Source organism: Mustela lutreola, chromosome 9, assembly GCF_030435805.1.
Source record: "Mustela lutreola isolate mMusLut2 chromosome 9, mMusLut2.pri, whole genome shotgun sequence".
Taxonomy (NCBI): domain Eukaryota; kingdom Metazoa; phylum Chordata; class Mammalia; order Carnivora; family Mustelidae; genus Mustela; species Mustela lutreola.
Genome location: NC_081298.1, coordinates 28,854,373 through 28,872,599, shown reverse-complemented (window position 1 = coordinate 28,872,599; position 18,227 = coordinate 28,854,373). Strand labels below are relative to the sequence as shown.

At 48.5% G+C, this 18,227-nt stretch overlaps 1 protein-coding gene across 1 annotated transcript in view; it reads right to left on the bottom strand.

The window, feature by feature from the left end:
* Window positions 1-16,896, bottom strand: part of TMC2 (transmembrane channel like 2) — a 62,584-nt gene extending 45,688 nt beyond the window's left edge. Inside the window, exons 1-3 of the mRNA XM_059134342.1 lie at window positions 16,863-16,896; window positions 4,360-4,681; window positions 1,002-1,154 (exon numbers count right to left, since the gene is read on the bottom strand). Coding sequence (XP_058990325.1) covers window positions 1,002-1,154; window positions 4,360-4,681; window positions 16,863-16,896 — 509 coding nt within the window. The remainder of the gene's footprint in view (window positions 1-1,001; window positions 1,155-4,359; window positions 4,682-16,862) is intronic.
* Between the last annotated feature and the right edge of the window lie 1,331 nt (window positions 16,897-18,227).

Sequence of the window (18,227 nt, the reverse complement as noted above, 5' to 3'; positions counted from 1 at the left end):
CGGTGCCTCTCGGAGGGGCAAACCATGAATCTCAATGTGTCCAAATACAGCTGCCAGATTGTTCTACCCAGTAGAGGATGAGGCATTTGACTTGAGCCGCTGGGAAATGCATGTGTGAGAGGAGCGAGGGAAAAGGGCTTCACAAAGAGGGAAGGGGAGAGGGAGCATTCCCTGCTCAGCCCTGCAACAGAAAAGCCAAGAGAGCACTTGCGGGGGGGGGGGGGGGGGAATGGTAATGTTGGATGGGTTTTTTGTTGTTGTTGTTGTTTTAAGTAGAAAACCAGAAGTTAAGCAATGTGACTCTCGCCCTTATGAGACATGAGGTTCATAACGTGTATGGCGTGCTGGCCTTTGTATGGAAGCCAGAGAAGGGCCGGCTGGAAACAGGAGTCGGGGGCTGGGGCCTGAGGAGGCCTGAACAATATTCATGGAGCATGATGGTGAGCTTGACCCGGGGTCAGGCCCTCAGGCTGCCGGAGTAGCTGAGACAGACCCAGTCTCTGCTCCCCACACGTAAGTGGGAGTGTGCTACACATGGAGAGGTTCTGGGTGCCTCAGGAACACGAAGGGAGTTCTGACCTTGCAGAGGCAGAGGAGGGTCACAGAGAGTCCCCCAAGGAAGGCATGTCTGTGTTGGGTTGTGAGGAAGGCGCAGGAACCTTCGCCATGAAGGTGAAGGGGCACGGGACAGAAGGGACATCAGGCAGAGTGGCAGGGTTGGCTCTAGGCCAGAGCACCATGATCCTCATCTCGCTCCCCAGACCCTGCTTGGTGCTGGCAAACCACAGGCCCTCTGTTAGCAGTAACGACTCCTGTTTGTCTGGGCTCTAACAGACCCCACTCAGGCACTGTGCTTGTGCTGGGGAGAGGAGGGACCAAAGCAGAGTGGGAGAGTGAATCCCACTTCCCGTTAAGTCCTCATGCAGCCGGGTTTGGGGCCCATGGGAAGGGCTTGCGCCCTCTAGACTTCCAGAGGCCCTGGTTGACCACCCCTCGCTCACCTGAGCTCCCTGAGCTTTTTCACCATGGGCCAGGGCTTGTTCCGCATGGTGGCGATGAGCTTCTTCTTGTCTTCAACCTGCTCCAGGATCCGGGCCAGTTCCTCCTCTGAGAGAGACTCCACTCCAGAGGCACGGGAGGCCAAGGAGGGTGATCTGGAAGGTAGAGCAGGGGCAGAGCAGGGGAGAGTGAAAAGTCGGCAAGTGTCTTCAGGTGCTCTGTGGAATGGAGCGGAACCCACAGGCAAGGCAGGTGGGTTGTGTTCCCTGGCCTTCCCAGCACTGATCTCCCCTCAGAGGCCTGCGTCTGCGCAGAAGCCCTCAGTGACTCCCACCGCCCATCTGAAGAGGCCGCGCTCTGTCCTGTAGCCCAAAACACCAGGAGGGTGGCCTCCCCCGACTCCATTTCTCTGAGTCCTCCCCACCCACCACACTCGAGCACAGTGCTGCTCAACAGAAACGTAACCCGAGCCACGTGTTATAATTTTAAATTTTCTAGTAACCATATTAAAATGGCAAGGGGCACCTGGGGGGCTCATTCGTTAAGCATCTGCCTTTGGCTCAGGTCATGGTCCCAGAGTCCTGGGATTGAGCTCCCCATCGGGCTCCCTGCTCAACAGGGAGTCTGCTTCTCCCTCTGCCTCTCATCCTGCTCATGCTCACTCTTTCTCACTCTCTCAAATAAATCAGTAAAATCTCTTAAAAAAAAAAAAAAAGGCAGGGGAGCCTGGGTGGCTCAGTGGGTTGAGCCTCTGCCTTCAGCCCAGGTTGGTGATCTCAGGGTCCTGGAATCGAGCCCCACATCAGACTCTCTGTTCAGCAGGGAGCCTGCTTCGCCCTCTCTCTCTCTGCCTGCCTCTCTGCCTACTTGTGATCTCTCTCTCTGTCAAATAAATAAATAAAATTTTTTAAAAAATGGCAAAAGGAGATGGGCAAGCTAGCTTTAATAATACATTTCATTGACTCCAATATGTCAAAAATTGTTATTTTTAACATGTAACAAATATAAAAAATTATTAATGAGAAATTTTATATTCTTCTTGTACTGTCTTCAAAATCTGGTGTTCATCCCACAGCTACTGTGCATATCAATTCAGACATTAAATTTTCCTTGAACATATTTCATCCATATCTGGATTTCATAATATTTGTAGTTGAAAAGGTGGATTTACATACCCAGGTTGTTTCAGACCTACTTAGAAGTTTCCCAACAAATGACTCAAGTAGCCAAATGCCATTCCCCTTTGACATTTACATCTGCATTGACAAAAACAGTTTGCCTTTTTATTTTTTAGAGATTTGAAATGCGCCGGCTTCAAAGTTAAATTGATTTCAAAGCTATAGCTATCTCTCCGGGTTAAGTAAATCCACTAACTCTTGTGTTAATTCTGTAGTAATAACACTGAATTAGAATGAAAGGAAATGAGAAATTCCTTTCTCACGCAGTGTCTTGATCTGCGTGGGCCACAGTTCAAGGGCTCAGCACGGGGCTGACAGGGATGGTACTGGACAGCATAGGGGGAGGGAGCATCCAGCCGGAATCCTTCTCCCCAGGTGAGGAGCCCTTCTCCCCACGTGAGGAGCCTCAGCCTCAGCATCTCACAGACAAGATGATGTGTTCAGCTGCCACAAAATCCTAGTTCTTGTGTGTGCTTCTCACACCGTCCTTCACTCGCAGACACGGTGACTCTGGGAGGGACAGCAGCCCCCCCACCCCCACCCCGAGGTGAGGAGGGCACAGGAAAAGGCTATGCCCCAGCTGCTTCTTAGCAAGTTTCATACATGGAAACACCAGGATGTGGGCTCGACTTAGAGAACAATTTACAGGAGCCTCTATGAGTCTTAATTTCTGAGGAGCTCAGAAGAGGACAGAGGTGGGAGGAGGGGCCCGACACTTCACTTCTGGGAACACTTGGGCATGGGAGTGTCTTGTCACACCTCAGGCACACCCCATGATTACCTGCCTTTGAGTTTTTCCGCAGGGGTTCCCTTAACCTGGGGGAGGGGGGGAGCTTCAGTCATTGCTTGTTCAAATGTCACCTGGGCTTCCATGACCAGCCGAAAAGCTTACCTTTTCCATGGAGGAACCCTGATGTCCCAGCACCCCCCAGGAAGGCAGTTCGTTAATTCCTTTCTCAGATCATATTGCTTTCTGCCTTGTCTTGTGATGACTGCTGCCCAAGGCCTCTCTCCCCTGCCAGACTGTTAGCACCTGGGAAACAGGACTGAGCCTTTTCCATCTCTCTCTACCTGTCACAGCACTTAGCTGAGAATGTAACCCTGACTTTGCATCTGCCATCCAGACACTGGGGGTCTGTTTCCGGGTAGGGGGAGGGCAGCCTCCCTGTAAAGTTCAGGACACTCCAGGGCCCAATCTGCGTGCTTTAAATTCTCTTTCAATTGCTAAGGGCACCTTTACCCCTTTAGCTGATGTCCAAAGACCATTAGACAGTAGAAAAAAGCCCCAATCAAGCCAGGAATGGCTGGCATGGTGACAAGAAATCAGTGGGCTCTTTTGAGGGTCCCAGTTCGCTCTGTAAAGGCGAAGAGGTTCGGTAGAAGAGTCTAGAGCCCTGTGGGAAGGAACACCATTTTCACCATAACCTCAATTCCTTCAACTATTTCAAAAGCCTCCCCAGCCATTATCAAGACGGATTCTTAAAACATCCCAAGAAGTGAGTAATGTCAAAGAGGGAGGACAGGAGAAGTTGATGTTCCATCAAAATTTATAGCAAAGAATGGACCAAATCCTGACTTGATGATTCTATAAGCTGGCTTAGTCCACAGACCCCCGTGTGCCAGTGCTAATGAGACAAAGGAAACAAAACAAATACCCCCTCCCCCCAAATCCCAAGTTTCAGGGCTGTTGGAATCCCCGACGGTCTTCTAGATCAATGCCACACATCACAGACGAGGACACAGGTCCAGACTGGGGAGATGGCGTGCTTAAGTCCTAGGATGACTGCTGCATCCAATTTTGTTAGTTTCTCTCAGTGCCTCTTCCGGAGCTGTGGTGAGTCACCAGCTGAAATTCAGGAGACTTGGGATCTTGTCCCACCTGGCTGCCATGTCACACACACCCACCCTCCCCACCCCCGCCAGTGCTTCCACTCACACCTGCCAGACAGGGGGCACTGGCTCTGAGAGTGCCCAGGGGCTAATCTGCCTGGAATGACCAAGACCCTCATCCCATTTCTGCCCCAGATGGGGAAGGCAGGGCGGTGGACAAGGCAGGGACGAACAGAAGCAGCCCCCCTATACCGGTGGAGAAGACCTCAGCCCTTCATCAGGGCAGGGTGAAGGGCCAAAGGAGAGGAGGGTGCCAGTCAAAAAATGCACCTGAACCAGAATCACAACATACCTGTGTTTCTTTGGCCGCTTCCACATCTCCTCCTTTCTTGGCACCTCCTTTTCCTTCTTTGGGGGAGCTCTCTGCTCCTTGAGGGAAGCCCTCCCATCTCTCTTCCTCCTCCCCTCACAGGTCCTCTCTGTGGAGCTCCGCCCCTGCTCCCCCAGCTCCTCTCCGTGTCTCCTGCGCTCTGCCTGCTTCCTGCGGGGAGACCCCGGCCTTGGGCTGCCCCCAGCCCGCTCCTTCTGGCCAGGTTGAGCTCCACGCCTGCCTGCTGCAGCACCCTCGGCTCTGGGAGCCTGCTTCCGTGAGGGTCTCCTCCCGGACCTGTCACCTGCAGGGAGAGGAAATGGACAGTTCTGGCCTCACTGGCTTCCACTGCAAGAAAGTGCCCCAGCCTATGAAGAATCAGATGTCCAAGATGCTTTCTGGAGCTCGTTAGCTCCAAAGGCCACCTCTTCCAGAAACTCTGGTTTGGGATGAGATTTACTGTCTCCCTCTTCTGACCAGCTGGCATTTCCACACTCTTGCCTAAACCTTAGGTAGAAACCTAGGCACATGCCTTTCCTCTTTTTGGGTGTAGCTCCTTGGGGTCAGAACTGAGTCATCTCCTGATCCCCCGGGGCTAGCCAAGTACGGGTCTCTGTTTGGCAAGGCAGGACCACTGGCACAGGAAGGGCTGGATGGGTTCCTTTGTCCAGGGGCTGCTGCCTGATGAGCTCCTCTTGCGTTTGAGAGTGTGTGTGCGTGTGCGCGTGTGTGTGCGTGTGCGTGTGTGTGTGTGTGTGTGTGTGTGTAAACCATGACTTCGAGGCTTTGACAAATGACCTGGTTGAATGGAATCGACAGTATGAAATCTCCTCAACAGTTTGCCCAATGACTATGCTAACTACAACTCTTTGTATAAGCATTTACAAATCAAATGCTGGGAAATTATACAGTTCTGGTATTAATAGCCAACCTCTCTCCCACTTACTAGCTGGGTGTCTTTGAGCAAGTCACTTGACCTCTCTGAGTCTCAGCTCATCTCTAACATGGGCGATGTGCATCCTTACCCTATTAGCTTCTTAATGAACACAGGACAGTGACTGACGTCTGAGGACAGATGTCATTACCCTGATACTTTTACCCAGAAATAAAATGGTTTTTGCTTATAGGAAAAACACAGGTTTCGAGCTAGACTGGTTTGCCTGAAAAGATAATTTCTACCATTTTTTATCTCAATGACCACAGACACATTACTTTTCTGCACCTCAGTTTTCTCATCTGTATAATGGCTCTAGGAGCTCCCATTTCCTTACTTGGTTGGGGGCAGGGTGCTAATTAAAAACAGGAGTAAAAGTTCTGGCCTGTGGGAAATACTCAGCAAAGGCTCCCTCCCCTCCTGTCTCCAGCCTGCCTTGCCACTCTTGTGCTCTGAGCCCCTGCGTCCGAGTGGGCAGTGCCTGGAAACAGTCTTCTGTAGGGCACTCATTCCCATTGCACACATGGGCCCCCATTCAGCCTTTTCTGCCATGGGCAGGCAGATTTCCCCAGCTGCATTGCCAAAGGCCCAACTTTGGCAAAAGCAGAGGGGAAGTTTGCCACCTGCCATTCCCAGCAGCAGCAGTAGAGTCTGGGAAGGTGGAGTCCCAGGTTCCCAAATTCTCAACTCTACCCTCCTCCTTATCCAGCCCCTCAAAGTTGTACATTCAATGCGGTGGCCCCAGAGACCTTTCCTCTCTGCTTCTCTGACCCTTGAGATTTTATACTCTGAGAAGCAAGCCACCTTGTCAAACAACAACCAGAATTAGTCCATGGTAAGTGGGCTGGATCTGGGGATTCAGAGTCTGGACGTCTGGGCCTGATGTCTGGTTCTGATGGTTTTTGTCTGGGTAACTCTGGGCAGGTTGCTTATTGTTTCCGAGTCGGCTTTCTTGTAGGTAATCTAGTAAGTGCCGGTGGTGGTCTACCCAGATTCCCATTACCTGGCCACTGCGTCCTCCCCTAGCTGCTGTGTGTGGTGGCTCTAACAGCTCACAGGTTCTCCCTTCTTGGTTGATGGGAACCATCTTGCTGGAAAATGCCTGGAAATTTACAGCTCACTCCTCTCCTTGAGCCAGCCTGTAGCTAATTACTAACTGATACAGAGGCACAAGATCCAGTCCTCTGCCTCAAGGCTGGGCAAGTCAGTGGCTCATTCATACTCTTGAGCTTCCTGCAGGAGCAGGCCTTGGCTAGACTCCACCTGGGCCACATCCTTGCTTCTCTTGTCCTTCTCAGCCCTACTTCCCTCACTTCTTACCTCCGGAGAGCCACCCTTGATAAAATTAGATGCTCAAGAATCCCTATCTCAGGCTCTGCTTCCAGGGAACCCGACTGGTCCACAGGCACCTATCTCAAAGTGTGGTAGGGAAATCCAATCTAGATAACATCTGTCCAAGTGTGATGGAAGCTGGAGCGTGCTAGATTTGTGAATGGGATTTGCATTGAGGTTCAGGGAGAAACTGCTCCAAGTTCTCTTTCTGGGTTTCAACTAGGATACTGGTGACACATTCATATGGACAAGGTGCCAGGCTGCCTGGCCAACTGAGCTGGCCAAGAACTCAAAGGCCTTTTATTCTCTAATTCACTCACCCAAACCAAAGCATTTATTGATCATTGATTAGATGCTACGGATGCTAGAGCAGCAAATGAGACTGAAAAGATTCTGTCCCTCAGCATGATTTGAGTTAGTGGGGAGGCAATGTGATCAGTTCTATAATTCAAGAAGCACAAGGGTGGGCTTGACCCCGACTTCAAGCAAGGAGGGTGAGGGACAGAGGGAGAGGTAGAGAGAGAGACTCTTAAGCAGGCTCCATGCCGGATGTGGCAGCGCTTGATCCCACCACCCTGAGATCATGACCTGAGCTGAAATCAAATGTCAGATGCTTGACCAACTGAGCCACCCGGTGCCCCAAAAGGAAGAAACCTTTAAGCTGAGATCTGAGAACTTCTTCTTCTTCTTCTTTTTTAAGATTTTTATTTATTTATTTATTTGACGGAAAGAGACAGTGAGAGAGAAAGAGCACAAGCAGGGGGAGAGGCAGAGGGAGAAGCAAGCTCCCAGCTGCTCCCAGAGCCTGATGTGGAAGTTCATCACAGGACCCTTGGATCATGATTGGAGGGCAGATGCTTAACAGACTGAGCCACTCAGGCATCCTGAGATCTTATTCTTAACTGATTCAATAGATAAGAGTTTGTTTAAAATAATGCTAGCAACAAAGTATTGGATGACTATAGCTTATGGAAAAGTGAAATGAATGGCAGTGGTGTTCAAGGGCCATCGAGGAGGAACTGGGAACACGCTGTTATAATGCACCTGCATTACCCATGGAGTGGCGTGGTGTTCTTTGGAAGTAGACTTGGATTAATTGTAAACCGATACTGCGAACTCTAGTGAAACCACTAAGAAAAGTGGAAAAAAAAAGAACTATAACTGATATGCTAAAAAGCTGGAATCATATGAAATGCTCAGTCAAAACCACAAGAGGTAGGAGAGTGGAAGACAAAAATAGAACAAAGAACAAGGTTAATGATTAGAAAACAGCATCAACCATGGCAAATAGTAACCCAACTATATCAACAATCACTTTAACAGCAACAGTCTAACTACACCAGTTAAAGAAAGAGATTGTCAGAGTCAATAGCAAAAAAGGCCCAAGAAGAAATTGTCTACAAGAAATCCACTTTCAATAGGAAGAAAAATACAGATTACAAGGGAAAGGGCAGAGGAGAATATGCCATGCTAACACGAACCAAAAGAAAGCTGGAGCAACTGTACTAATTTCAGACGAAGCAGATTTTAGAGCAGAGAAAATTATCACAGAAAACATAGAGCATCACATTGCGTAATGTTAAAGAGATCAGTTCTCCAGAAAGGCATAACATTTCTTTTTTTTTTTTTTTTTTAAGATTTTTATTTATTTATTTCACAGACAGAGAGAGATCACAAGTAGGCAGAGAGGCAGGCACAGAGAGAGGAAGGGAAGCAGGCCCGCTGCGGAACAGAGAGCCTGATGCGGGGCTCCATTCCAGGACCCTGAGACCATGACCTGAGCTGAAGGCAGAGGCTCAACCCACTGAGTCACCCAGGCGCCCCAGGCATTACATTTCTTAATATGCATACGCCTAACAACAGAAGATCGAAAACTGGTAGAACTGCAGGGAGAAATGGGCAAATCCATGATTACAGCTGAGAGTCCAGCCCCCTCTGTCAGTAATCAAGAGATCCAGCAGGCACAAAGTCAATAAGGACATAGTTAAATGGAACAGCACCATCAAGTAACTGTATCTAATTGATGTTTCTAAAACACTTAATCCAACCACAGCAGAATACACCTTCTTCTTGAGCCCACATGGAACATTCACCAAGACAGACTATATTCTGGCCTATAAAACAAACGAGTAGCCAAATATTGTTTCTAAGGCACCCACAATCCTATCTTTTTTTTTTTTAAGTTTTATTCATTTATTTGACACAGAGAAAGAGAATGAGAGCACAAGCAGGGGGAGAGAAGGCAGAGGGAGAAGCAGCCTCCCTTCTGAGCAAGGAGCCCAATGCAGGACTCATTCCCAGGACTCTGAGAGCCTGACCTGAACCAAAGGCAGACGTATAACCGATGGAGCCACCCAGGTGTCCCTCCAAGATCTTAAGTGTTCATATTTGACAACTTTTGATTTCTTCTTTCCAAGACTGACTCCTAAGTGTAAAATGAAGTAAAATAACTTTTAGGATATCTTTTGTGTCTAAAACTATCTTTGAGAATTCCCAGAAGGTCCTGGAAAAATCACAAAATCTTCCTCTTCCACCTTATGAAAAAGAGAGGTGCCAGAAACAATCAGGATTATTTGATGTTACTGTTGGAGTTTCATGAGAAGAGCTGTCAAATCAGAAGAGAGGCTCAGCCTTTTCTAGGCTAAGTTGGTTTAGGTCGAATGTTTAAATATTTCAGCAAATGAATGCTCTGTGGGCAGTTCCTAGAAATTTGTCATTGCTCTTGCTGTCCATGTCAGAGTCCATTAATCAGAGTCCTGAAGGCGCTTTGCCTGATGTTAGGCAACAGTGTAATAATCAAAGTTCAGTTATCATTTAAAATGTTTACTTGGTATCAAGTCTTTAATTTGAATCTGGCATCTTTTAGGCCAGTGCTTTTTAGCTGGAAATACTGATCAGATTTACCTCTGGAGTTTTATTAAAATATACATGCTTAGGGGAGCCTGGATGGCTCAGTCAGTTAAGTGTTTGACTCTTGATTTTGGCTCAGGTCATGATCTTGGGGTCCTGGGATTGAGCCCCATGTTAGCCTCTGCACTGAGCATAAAGGCTCTTTGAGAACCTCTCTCTCTCTCTCTCCCTCTGCCCCTCCCCTCGCTCACTCTTTCTCTCAAAAAAAAAAAAAAAAAAAAAAAAAAACCACACATGCTTAGGACATACTCTGGACTCACTGAATCTCTTTACTTAATATTCTTGATCTCTTTTTCTTATATGTTTGTTATATTCTTGTTATATTGCATATATGTCTTTATCTAATTATACATTATACCTCAAGATATTTTTCTCTGTAAAGACTAGACTAGGTTAAACCATCTTTGTAAGTCAGAGATAATGTTCCTTGTCTGTAAAAACATGTTTAATCACTAAAAACATTTTGCCCAAAACTTTCAGATTGCCTTATTAATGTTTGTTTTGCATCCTATAGGAATGAACAAATTTCCTTGTCAGTTTCACTATTGCTATGAATAACGTTTCACTTTTGAAAGTTGTCGGTAATAAGTTACCATTGCCATTTAAAGTCTCTTTCACTTATGGATGTTACATGTTGTATCCTCAAAGTTCCTTGAAACCTCGACTGTAGACCACCGTTTTTGTCTTCAACCACTGGACTGTCTTGGAACCCTGACAGGAAGGACTCTAGTGGGTACTGCTAACTAGTACAGTAGTATAACTGTCAAAGGGATTGATTCTTGGATTCACAACCTTCAACTGAAAAGACATCACCATTCTCAAATTACTGGAAGACCATCCATCCCTACTGGTGACCTTGGTTTGAGGGTTAAAGCAGACAGTCTTTGGATATAGAAAGCTGTGCTCAAAATCCATTGGAACAAGACCATAGATTGTCACTTTGTAACCTGTATTCCTCTGTTTTCTATTCTTTAACCTAATTCTGTCCTGCATTAACTTAAGGTTATTTATTTATTTTTTTAAAGATTATTATTTTTTTTAAATGAAGGTTTTTATTTACTTATTTGACAGACAGAGATCACAAGTAGGCAGAAAGGCAGGCAGAGAGAGAGGTAGGGAAACAGGCTCCCCGTTGAGCAGAGAGCCTGATGCAGGGCTCAATCCCAGGACCCTGGGATCATGACCTGAGCCAAAGGCAGAGGCTTTAATCCACTGAGCCACCCAGGTGCCCCTACTTAAGGGTATTTTTAATTGTGTTACTAATAAGCCTCTATTTCTAATATTGCTGTTTGCATCCTTAATCGCTCCTTGGTATGAATCCAATACCCAGTTACAATTCATTCATGAACTGACTAAAGTACTTATTTCCCATTTAGCTTTCTTTGGTTCCAGTTTCTTGTAAGAAATCAGTTGGTTTCCTGAGTAACTGGACTCCACCTTTGGGCGATGTATTAGATGAGAAATTCCACAGCCGGCCAGCTGGTGAGAAATCCAAAACTCCCATCACTTCCTGGGAGGGTCTTGACTCTCTGAAGCAATACTTCAGAGATGTATTGTCAAATACAGAGATGTATTTGTCAAAAACTGACAGAGATGTCACAACTTTGAACATTCACTGAAAGAGAATTTGGGAGGAGATCAGGGAACCTATGGTATATTTTTGGACACCGTCTCACTTTCACAGATCTACAAGTAGACATGTTACTCTTCTTTTTCTTTAGTCCCACTTAATGATCTCCATACTAGAAAATTCACTACCCCAAACTACTCTTGATGAACAGTGCCAAAAGATTACAGCATTACTTCACAATACTCCTTTGCAAAGGAGTATTTTGACCAAAACCAGATCACTCTGTGGCCCCCAATAACTGGTATTGGATCTGGTACAGAAGTCTACAGTTACTCACAAGTCAGACAGGAAATTATTACTTTGGTAAAAAGTAATAATTAATAATAACTAATTAATTAACATTAATATGTTAATACCTATTCTCAGGATAGCCTGTGACATCTTCCAGGATCTATTTTGGCCCATTAGTTTGTCCTTTAGGAAAACAGGATAAGTAGACAGTTTAATGGAAGAAGAAAAATTGTGCCCTGATTCCCTAACTACTCTAGGAGAATTGTGAAATTCAGGACTTGCATTTCCGCATGTTACAAGAGGTCTGGAGAGTGAAGTGAATCTTTTATGTTGTGATTAAGATAATAGCAGGTAAGTGGACAATACCATCAAGAACACATATCCTGAGAGGTTTATGAAATTGGACAGGTGATGACTTAGAATGGAGCTGCCTTATTTTTTCAAGTTTTACTTATTTAAGTAATCACTATACCCAATGTAGGGGCTTAAACTCATGACCCTGGGATCAAGAGTCCCAGGTTCCTCTCACTGAGCCAGTCAGGTGCTCCTAGAACAGAGCTGCTTTAGATTACGTCGGCCTTTGGCTCTATGGACTTTTCCGATTGGGCAGGAGTTTTGTTCTTTTATTTAGTCTGGACATTCTTGGCCCCTGCCAGAAAACGGAACCACAAAAAGTCCGGTCATAATCCTCTTCGCATTTGTCTGTGTACCAGCTTTCAGATGGGTGATCCCCTGGGTTTTCAATGCTGTTGTACAGCTGCTGTGTGCCAAATGATTCAGCAAAGGGTCATCCAGAAGAAAGAACTGGAAAACTTCACACACAGGTTGAAACAATTTCCCCCGGAAATCTGGAATTCCAAACAGTTATCCTAACTGACATTCAATTAGGATTCCTCAAACAGTGGTGAAGACCTGGATTGGCATTCTTCAGTCTGGGCTAAATAATGACCACAAAGACCAACCGAGAACTGAAACTATCTATCCCACATTCATCCCAGACATGGAGAACCCAACCTACACCATCGTGTCTTCATTAAGATGGACTTTGTGCTGTATCTCTATCTTCATTGGCATGACTTTATTTTTCCAGGAGTCTCCTGCCCAGGCAAGTGGTTTGACTGGTCATTGCAGGATTTCCCCAAAGACTTCCCCAAAGCTCTTCAATGGAAAGCATCACAGACAATTTGCACCCTAAGTTTCCTTGAGTGTTTTGCCTCAAAACCCTGGCCTTGCTGTTTATTGTAGACTGTTGTATGCTAATTCTTACCCCATCCCAGTCAAGCCCCCCACTTTGGAAGTCCTGCCTTAAATCAAACTCTCGATTCTCAAGAAATTCTGACCTTACCTTCCCCTTTCTGAGACCTTTCCTGCTGTAAGCAACAAGGCAGCTTTGTATTATCGATAAGATGGGTTGGTGATACTTAGGAAGCCAGTTTTTGACAATAACTCAGATAAACATATTTTTGTTTTTTTTTGAAAAAAGGGAACAGGGGCACCTGGGTGGCTCAGTGGTTTAAAGCCTCTGCCTTCAGCTAAGGTCATGATCCCAGGGTCCTGGGATTGAGCCCCACATTGGGCTCTTTGCTCAGTAGGGAGCCTGCTTTCTCTTCTCTCTCCCTGCCTGCCTCTCTACCTACTTGTGATCTCTGTCTATCAAATAAATAAATAAAATCTTTAAAAAAAAAAAAGGGGGAACAAATGGTGGATGAAAAAAAAAAGCCATGGGAATACAGAGAGAGTGGGACAGGGTATAATTGGAACAGATGTTTACTCTGATTGCTGAAGATGAACAGGAGTTTGCCAAGAGAAGAAGGGGAGGAGGGTGGTGCTAGAAGGGTGAGGGGATTCTAGGCAGAGGAAACAGGGGACTGAGGGGCCCCAGTGGAAATGCAAGAGGTCGGAGATAGGGGTGAACAATGCAGACCTGAGTCTCAAGTGGGATCCGGTAGCTGGGGATGGGGAGTGTGTTAAGGGGAGGTCGCCCAGAGAGCTATACTGGTGGGGCTGCTGGGTTGAAATCTGGAGGGTGAGGGGGTGATAGTACAGCCTGTTTTGCAGGATGTGGTCTGCACCCAAGGATCATGCTAACAACATGGCAAAGGCTGTCATGGAACACGGACACCAGTTCCCAGTCACTGCAGAAAAACGACCCCCTCCGGCCCCCACAAGTGCGAGTGTGTTTGCTGTGGCTGCTTCACCCACTGTGAATGCACAAAAGGACATCAGGCAAGGGTCTGAGTCCACCATTAACAATCTCTGGGGCTCGGTTCTAATTGGGGCAATTATTGCTTGAGCTAACTGGTCGCAAGCACATTGAAAAGCAGTGAGTGCTGTTTATGGATGGAAAGAGAGGTGATTGTGTGTGTGTGTGTGTGTCTGTGTCTGTGTGTGTGTGGTTGGGTGGGGGGTGGGGAGGCGGGGACAGGTTTTCTTGGCCCACACCAGCCCTGGTCTGAGTCAGAAAATGTAAAGCAGAATTATTTGAATATAATGAGAACTCATTCCCTATGGCTCTGGAAGGCTTCAGCCCCCATCTTGGAGGAGGGATGGAGACAGAAACAAATCCACTCCCTCCAAAGACCCAGGAGCAAGTGTGAGAAAGTGTGTGTCCCTGCTGCCGTGACCCCTAGGAAAGTTCTAGAATTGAGAGAGAGGACAGAAGGGCAAAGAGTGTGTGCAAGAAGGAGAAGGATCTCCTAGGCCCGCATACACTACTGGCACCATATTGCTTGGAGGAACTGGGTAAGAATGTCAACATCTGTCTGCGTCTTCTTCTGAGCACTGTGTGTTCTCAATCAGCTAACAAATGGTCTTCTTTTTGGTAATGAGCTGTACCAGGCGTTCTTTCAAACACTGTACGTAGAAGTTGGGGGTTCATGCATTTTTTATAGGCTGTGATTTCCGTTTTAATCTTATTTCCCATCTGAACGCAATTCATATCGAACTTAGAGAGCAACAGAAAATGAGCTACTTTTTTAGTTTTTTTCTTTGCAGCCAGTTTTCCATGGACTCCATGTAATGAATAATTTAGGAGCCAGAAAAGCAGCTGCTCCATTAGGAAGACCTCCAAGCCCAGCACACTCTCCCTCACACGTCATAGGCCTCCTCATGCGTACGCACATGACCTAAGGTGAAAATAGGCTGAGGAGAAGCTGGAAGGCCCAGTGAGTGGATCTGGCTCACCCTCCAACTTGGTGATTTTAAACTGTTAAGTACATTTAGCAAATGATCTGAAAGGAGGAAGAGTTCTGACCCTTTTTGTCAACTAGTAGAATAATAAATTGTAATTATTTTGAGAAAATAACTTTGTATTCTCAGACTTTTTTTTTTTTTTTCTCCTTGTAGACCATAAGCTGAAGGAATACACTATCAGGTCCCCTCAGAGGTGACTTCAGAGGAGATTTAAAATGGAAATCTTTATGTAATTGGGTTTCAGTTCATTTAATGGATTCCCAATATTTAACTTTGCTGTATTCCTTGACCATCTGGACCCCTAAATGAAAATTCTTCTTTCTTTAAGGGTGGGGCTGTGAGTGGCATATTTCAGGAAGAAAAGGTTTGTATTTTAGGCAGAATGACTTTCCATTTCAGTCCTGCTTAAAGGACCATGTGCCCACAGGTGACCCCCCCCCCCCCCCAAGAGTAGCGTCTTTGGCTGGGGCAGAGGGGAGCGAGGTTGGGTCCAGAAGGGACAGCAACTGGAGGACTACAAGGAGAATGGAATGTGGAGAACCAGATCTGAGAGTCCTATGTCTAGACAACTGTCACCAAGAGCACCAACCCTCCCATGAGGAAGGGTTTTCTCATCCAGTCACACTCAGGCACATTTTTGAATGCTCATCCCCACGTCTGGAGGGAAAGAATGACGGGATGGTGGGTGCGGTGGGGAGGACAGACATGGCTGAGGGGCAGCTCTGGGGGTAGGAAGGGGTATTGAGATACCAGTGGTGCCTCCCTGTGTGACTTCTTCCTGCCCAGGATCCTGGCTTTTCCACCAGTCTTGCCCCTGGATCTCCCCCTCGGTCACAGACCTGCCTCAGCAGGGACTCAGGCCCCTGGCAGTGGGGGAGCAGTGGATGACCAGAGGGAAGGGCTTGGCAGAGGAGGGCTGATCCTCGTCAGCTCCCCCACATACCTCAATGTGCCTGAGTGGGGGCTGGACAAGTCCCTCCCCCTCGGAATTGTCCAGGGGGACTCTCTTTCACACCCAACTCAGAAGTCCATTCTTTCCTGAGAGTCTGCTTCCTCACTTACTGGCAGGTGTGCAGGCCCCGCCTGTGAGTCAAGAAGGAGAAAATGGCGTCCTATCTCCATCCTGTCTCAGGACTTGAAGTGTAGGATGGCCTGACCTGTGGGTATGGCTTCTGCCTACCTCATGGCAGTGGAGGGTCTTGTCTCCTGCATATGACTTCCTCTAGCTCCTCCTGGAGCAGGTGGGCCCAACTGTCTGGGGTCTCCCCACTTTACCTCAGAGAGGTAAATCCCTCTCTGCCTCACAGAAGAGCCGTGGCCACATTCCCAATGGGAAGGTGGCCTAGCCCCACTCCTGCCGGTGCTTTGTGGAGGTGAAGAGTGTGCCGTCTGGAGTCCTGTGGCCTGGGGGTGAGTCCTGGCCCTACCAGCTTCCCTGCCCCCCCAGGCTGATGAATGGTCACTGCTTCCCGAGGCTCAACTCAGTGTCGCTAACTCTGGGCTGTGGGCAGGCCCTCTCTGGGCCTCCCCCTCAGGTTGAAGCACCCGCCCCCAGGGCTCCTTACATGTGAGGGAGGGAGGGACAGAAGAAGGGAGAGAAGAAGGAGGATGGAAGAGAACTCTGGAAGGTGGCTGGACCGGGAATACACCACCCCATCTCACACACACACCGCCTCAAGCACCATCCCGCCTCACCTGTGCCCGGAGAGCCACTCCTCGCCCGTCCTCTGGCTCCACCATCTGCTGGAAGAGATGGCGCGTGAGGGGTGGTTGACCTCTGGGAGTCCCCCTGCCTGGGTCACCCTGGTTTCACAGTGGGAACCCTCAGCTGGGGGCTGCTGCCTCAGACCAGGACCTCACCCTGACTGTTTTACTAACCAGCATCCCCAGTCCTGACGTAGCTCTGACACCCCGCAGCAGACATGAGGTCAGAACGTCCCACATCCTGCTGCCCCAGACAGACAGACAGACAGACAAGTCTGCTGCAGGGATTGCTGAGGAAAGGTGATTTTAACCAAGAGAGCAGGAGGCTGAAGACCCTGGTGCACTCTGAGGGTCACCGCCACTCAACCCCAACATGGGCCCTGAGGCCAAGAGAGGCTGGGTAAGCAGATTGGGGTCACTCAGTGAGCAAGTGGCAGGCCCTGGACTCAAACCTGGTCCTTGTGCCTCGAGAGTCCCCCTCTGCTTTGCCTGGTCCCCAGCTGCTGCCCAGGAACCCCGTGGGTGCTTCCCTCAGAGATGAGGACCACTCACCTTCCTCCCCCCCGCCCTTCAGCTGGCGGCTCATGGTCAGCTGGGCTCTCGGCACTGCTCACACGGCTTGCTGCTCTGCACACACCTTCAACCGGGGATGCCTTTCCTCCCTCATGGTGGCTGGGCTCTCTTTCTGGGCCCCGCCAGCTGCCAGGGCTCCTAGGCTTATTAGAGACTGAACCCGAGGAGGGGGAAGGTTGGGAGAGAGGCGGGCAAGAGGCGGGGAGTTCCCAGCCCTTCAATCCGTCCACACACTCCTCTGCTCAGGTTCCCCAGCAAAGAGGTAGTGTGGCCTCACGTTTCAGGCATCACTTACACACGGAGGGGCCCTGGAGGGGCCGGGAGCTGCCAGCTCACCTCCGGGCCATGCCGCCACCTGCCCCAGGAGATGTGAGGAGCGTTCCCAGGGCGCTTTCCCTCTACCTTGAGTCCCTGGTCGGGACAAGGCACCAGGGAAATCCTAGGATATTGGTGAAAATCAATCACGGGGGCTTCTGTTTAAAATGCAGATTCCCAGGACTGACATGGGGCATTCGAATCAGTAGGTCTGGGCAGCGCCCAAGGAATCTACACCTGGTGTCCTGATGCCGAGTCCTAGGTCCCCTCTGACGAGCTGCTCCCCTCCTGCCGCCTGTCACTTCGTAGCTCTTCCCACTGCTGCCTGTCTTCCCAAAGGGCAAATCTGGCTGCTTTGAAAACCAGAGGTTCTGAGTAGATCCTCTGGAAGGCAGTCACCCGCCCTCGGGGATGGGGCTCTTCACCTGGGGTCCCTGGGAGCAGAAAGAGGGGAACATAACCATTTTATTTTTCTTAGTCTTTGAAGGGACATTCAGCATTTCCCTCAAAAATGTGTGATTTTGTCCCCAAAATAGACATTTTCTCAACCCATTCAGCCATGAAGGGCTTCTCAAAATATCATTTATGCTTATATCGCTACTTCGAAAGTATGATAGTTATAAACCTGCTCCTAGACCTTGTTATTTGCTTATCAGGAGGGCCTGTGGCCTGGCCACCTTGGTGAAGGGAAGTGGCAAAAGAACCATACCGTGCGGTAGCAATTGAAATGCACATGGTTCAGTTCAGGCTTTAAAACTTTCCTTTTGTAACCTGGCTTCCCTGATCCAGAAATTTCTCCTGCAGCAGCCCCCAGCCCCAGGACTCCAGGGCAGTGAGGGGATTCTATTGCATTCTGTGACCGCCATGCTTTAGCACTGGGTGGGGCAGGGGGGAGGCTAGTGGGCCTGCAGCCAGAGCAAACCCCTGTAGGGCCCCCTGCGCCCACTGCAGCAACCCGCCATCCTCCCCTCCCCTAGTGCTCCCAGCTCACCTGCCCACCTCTGCAGACAAGTGAGGACCCTCCCAGCC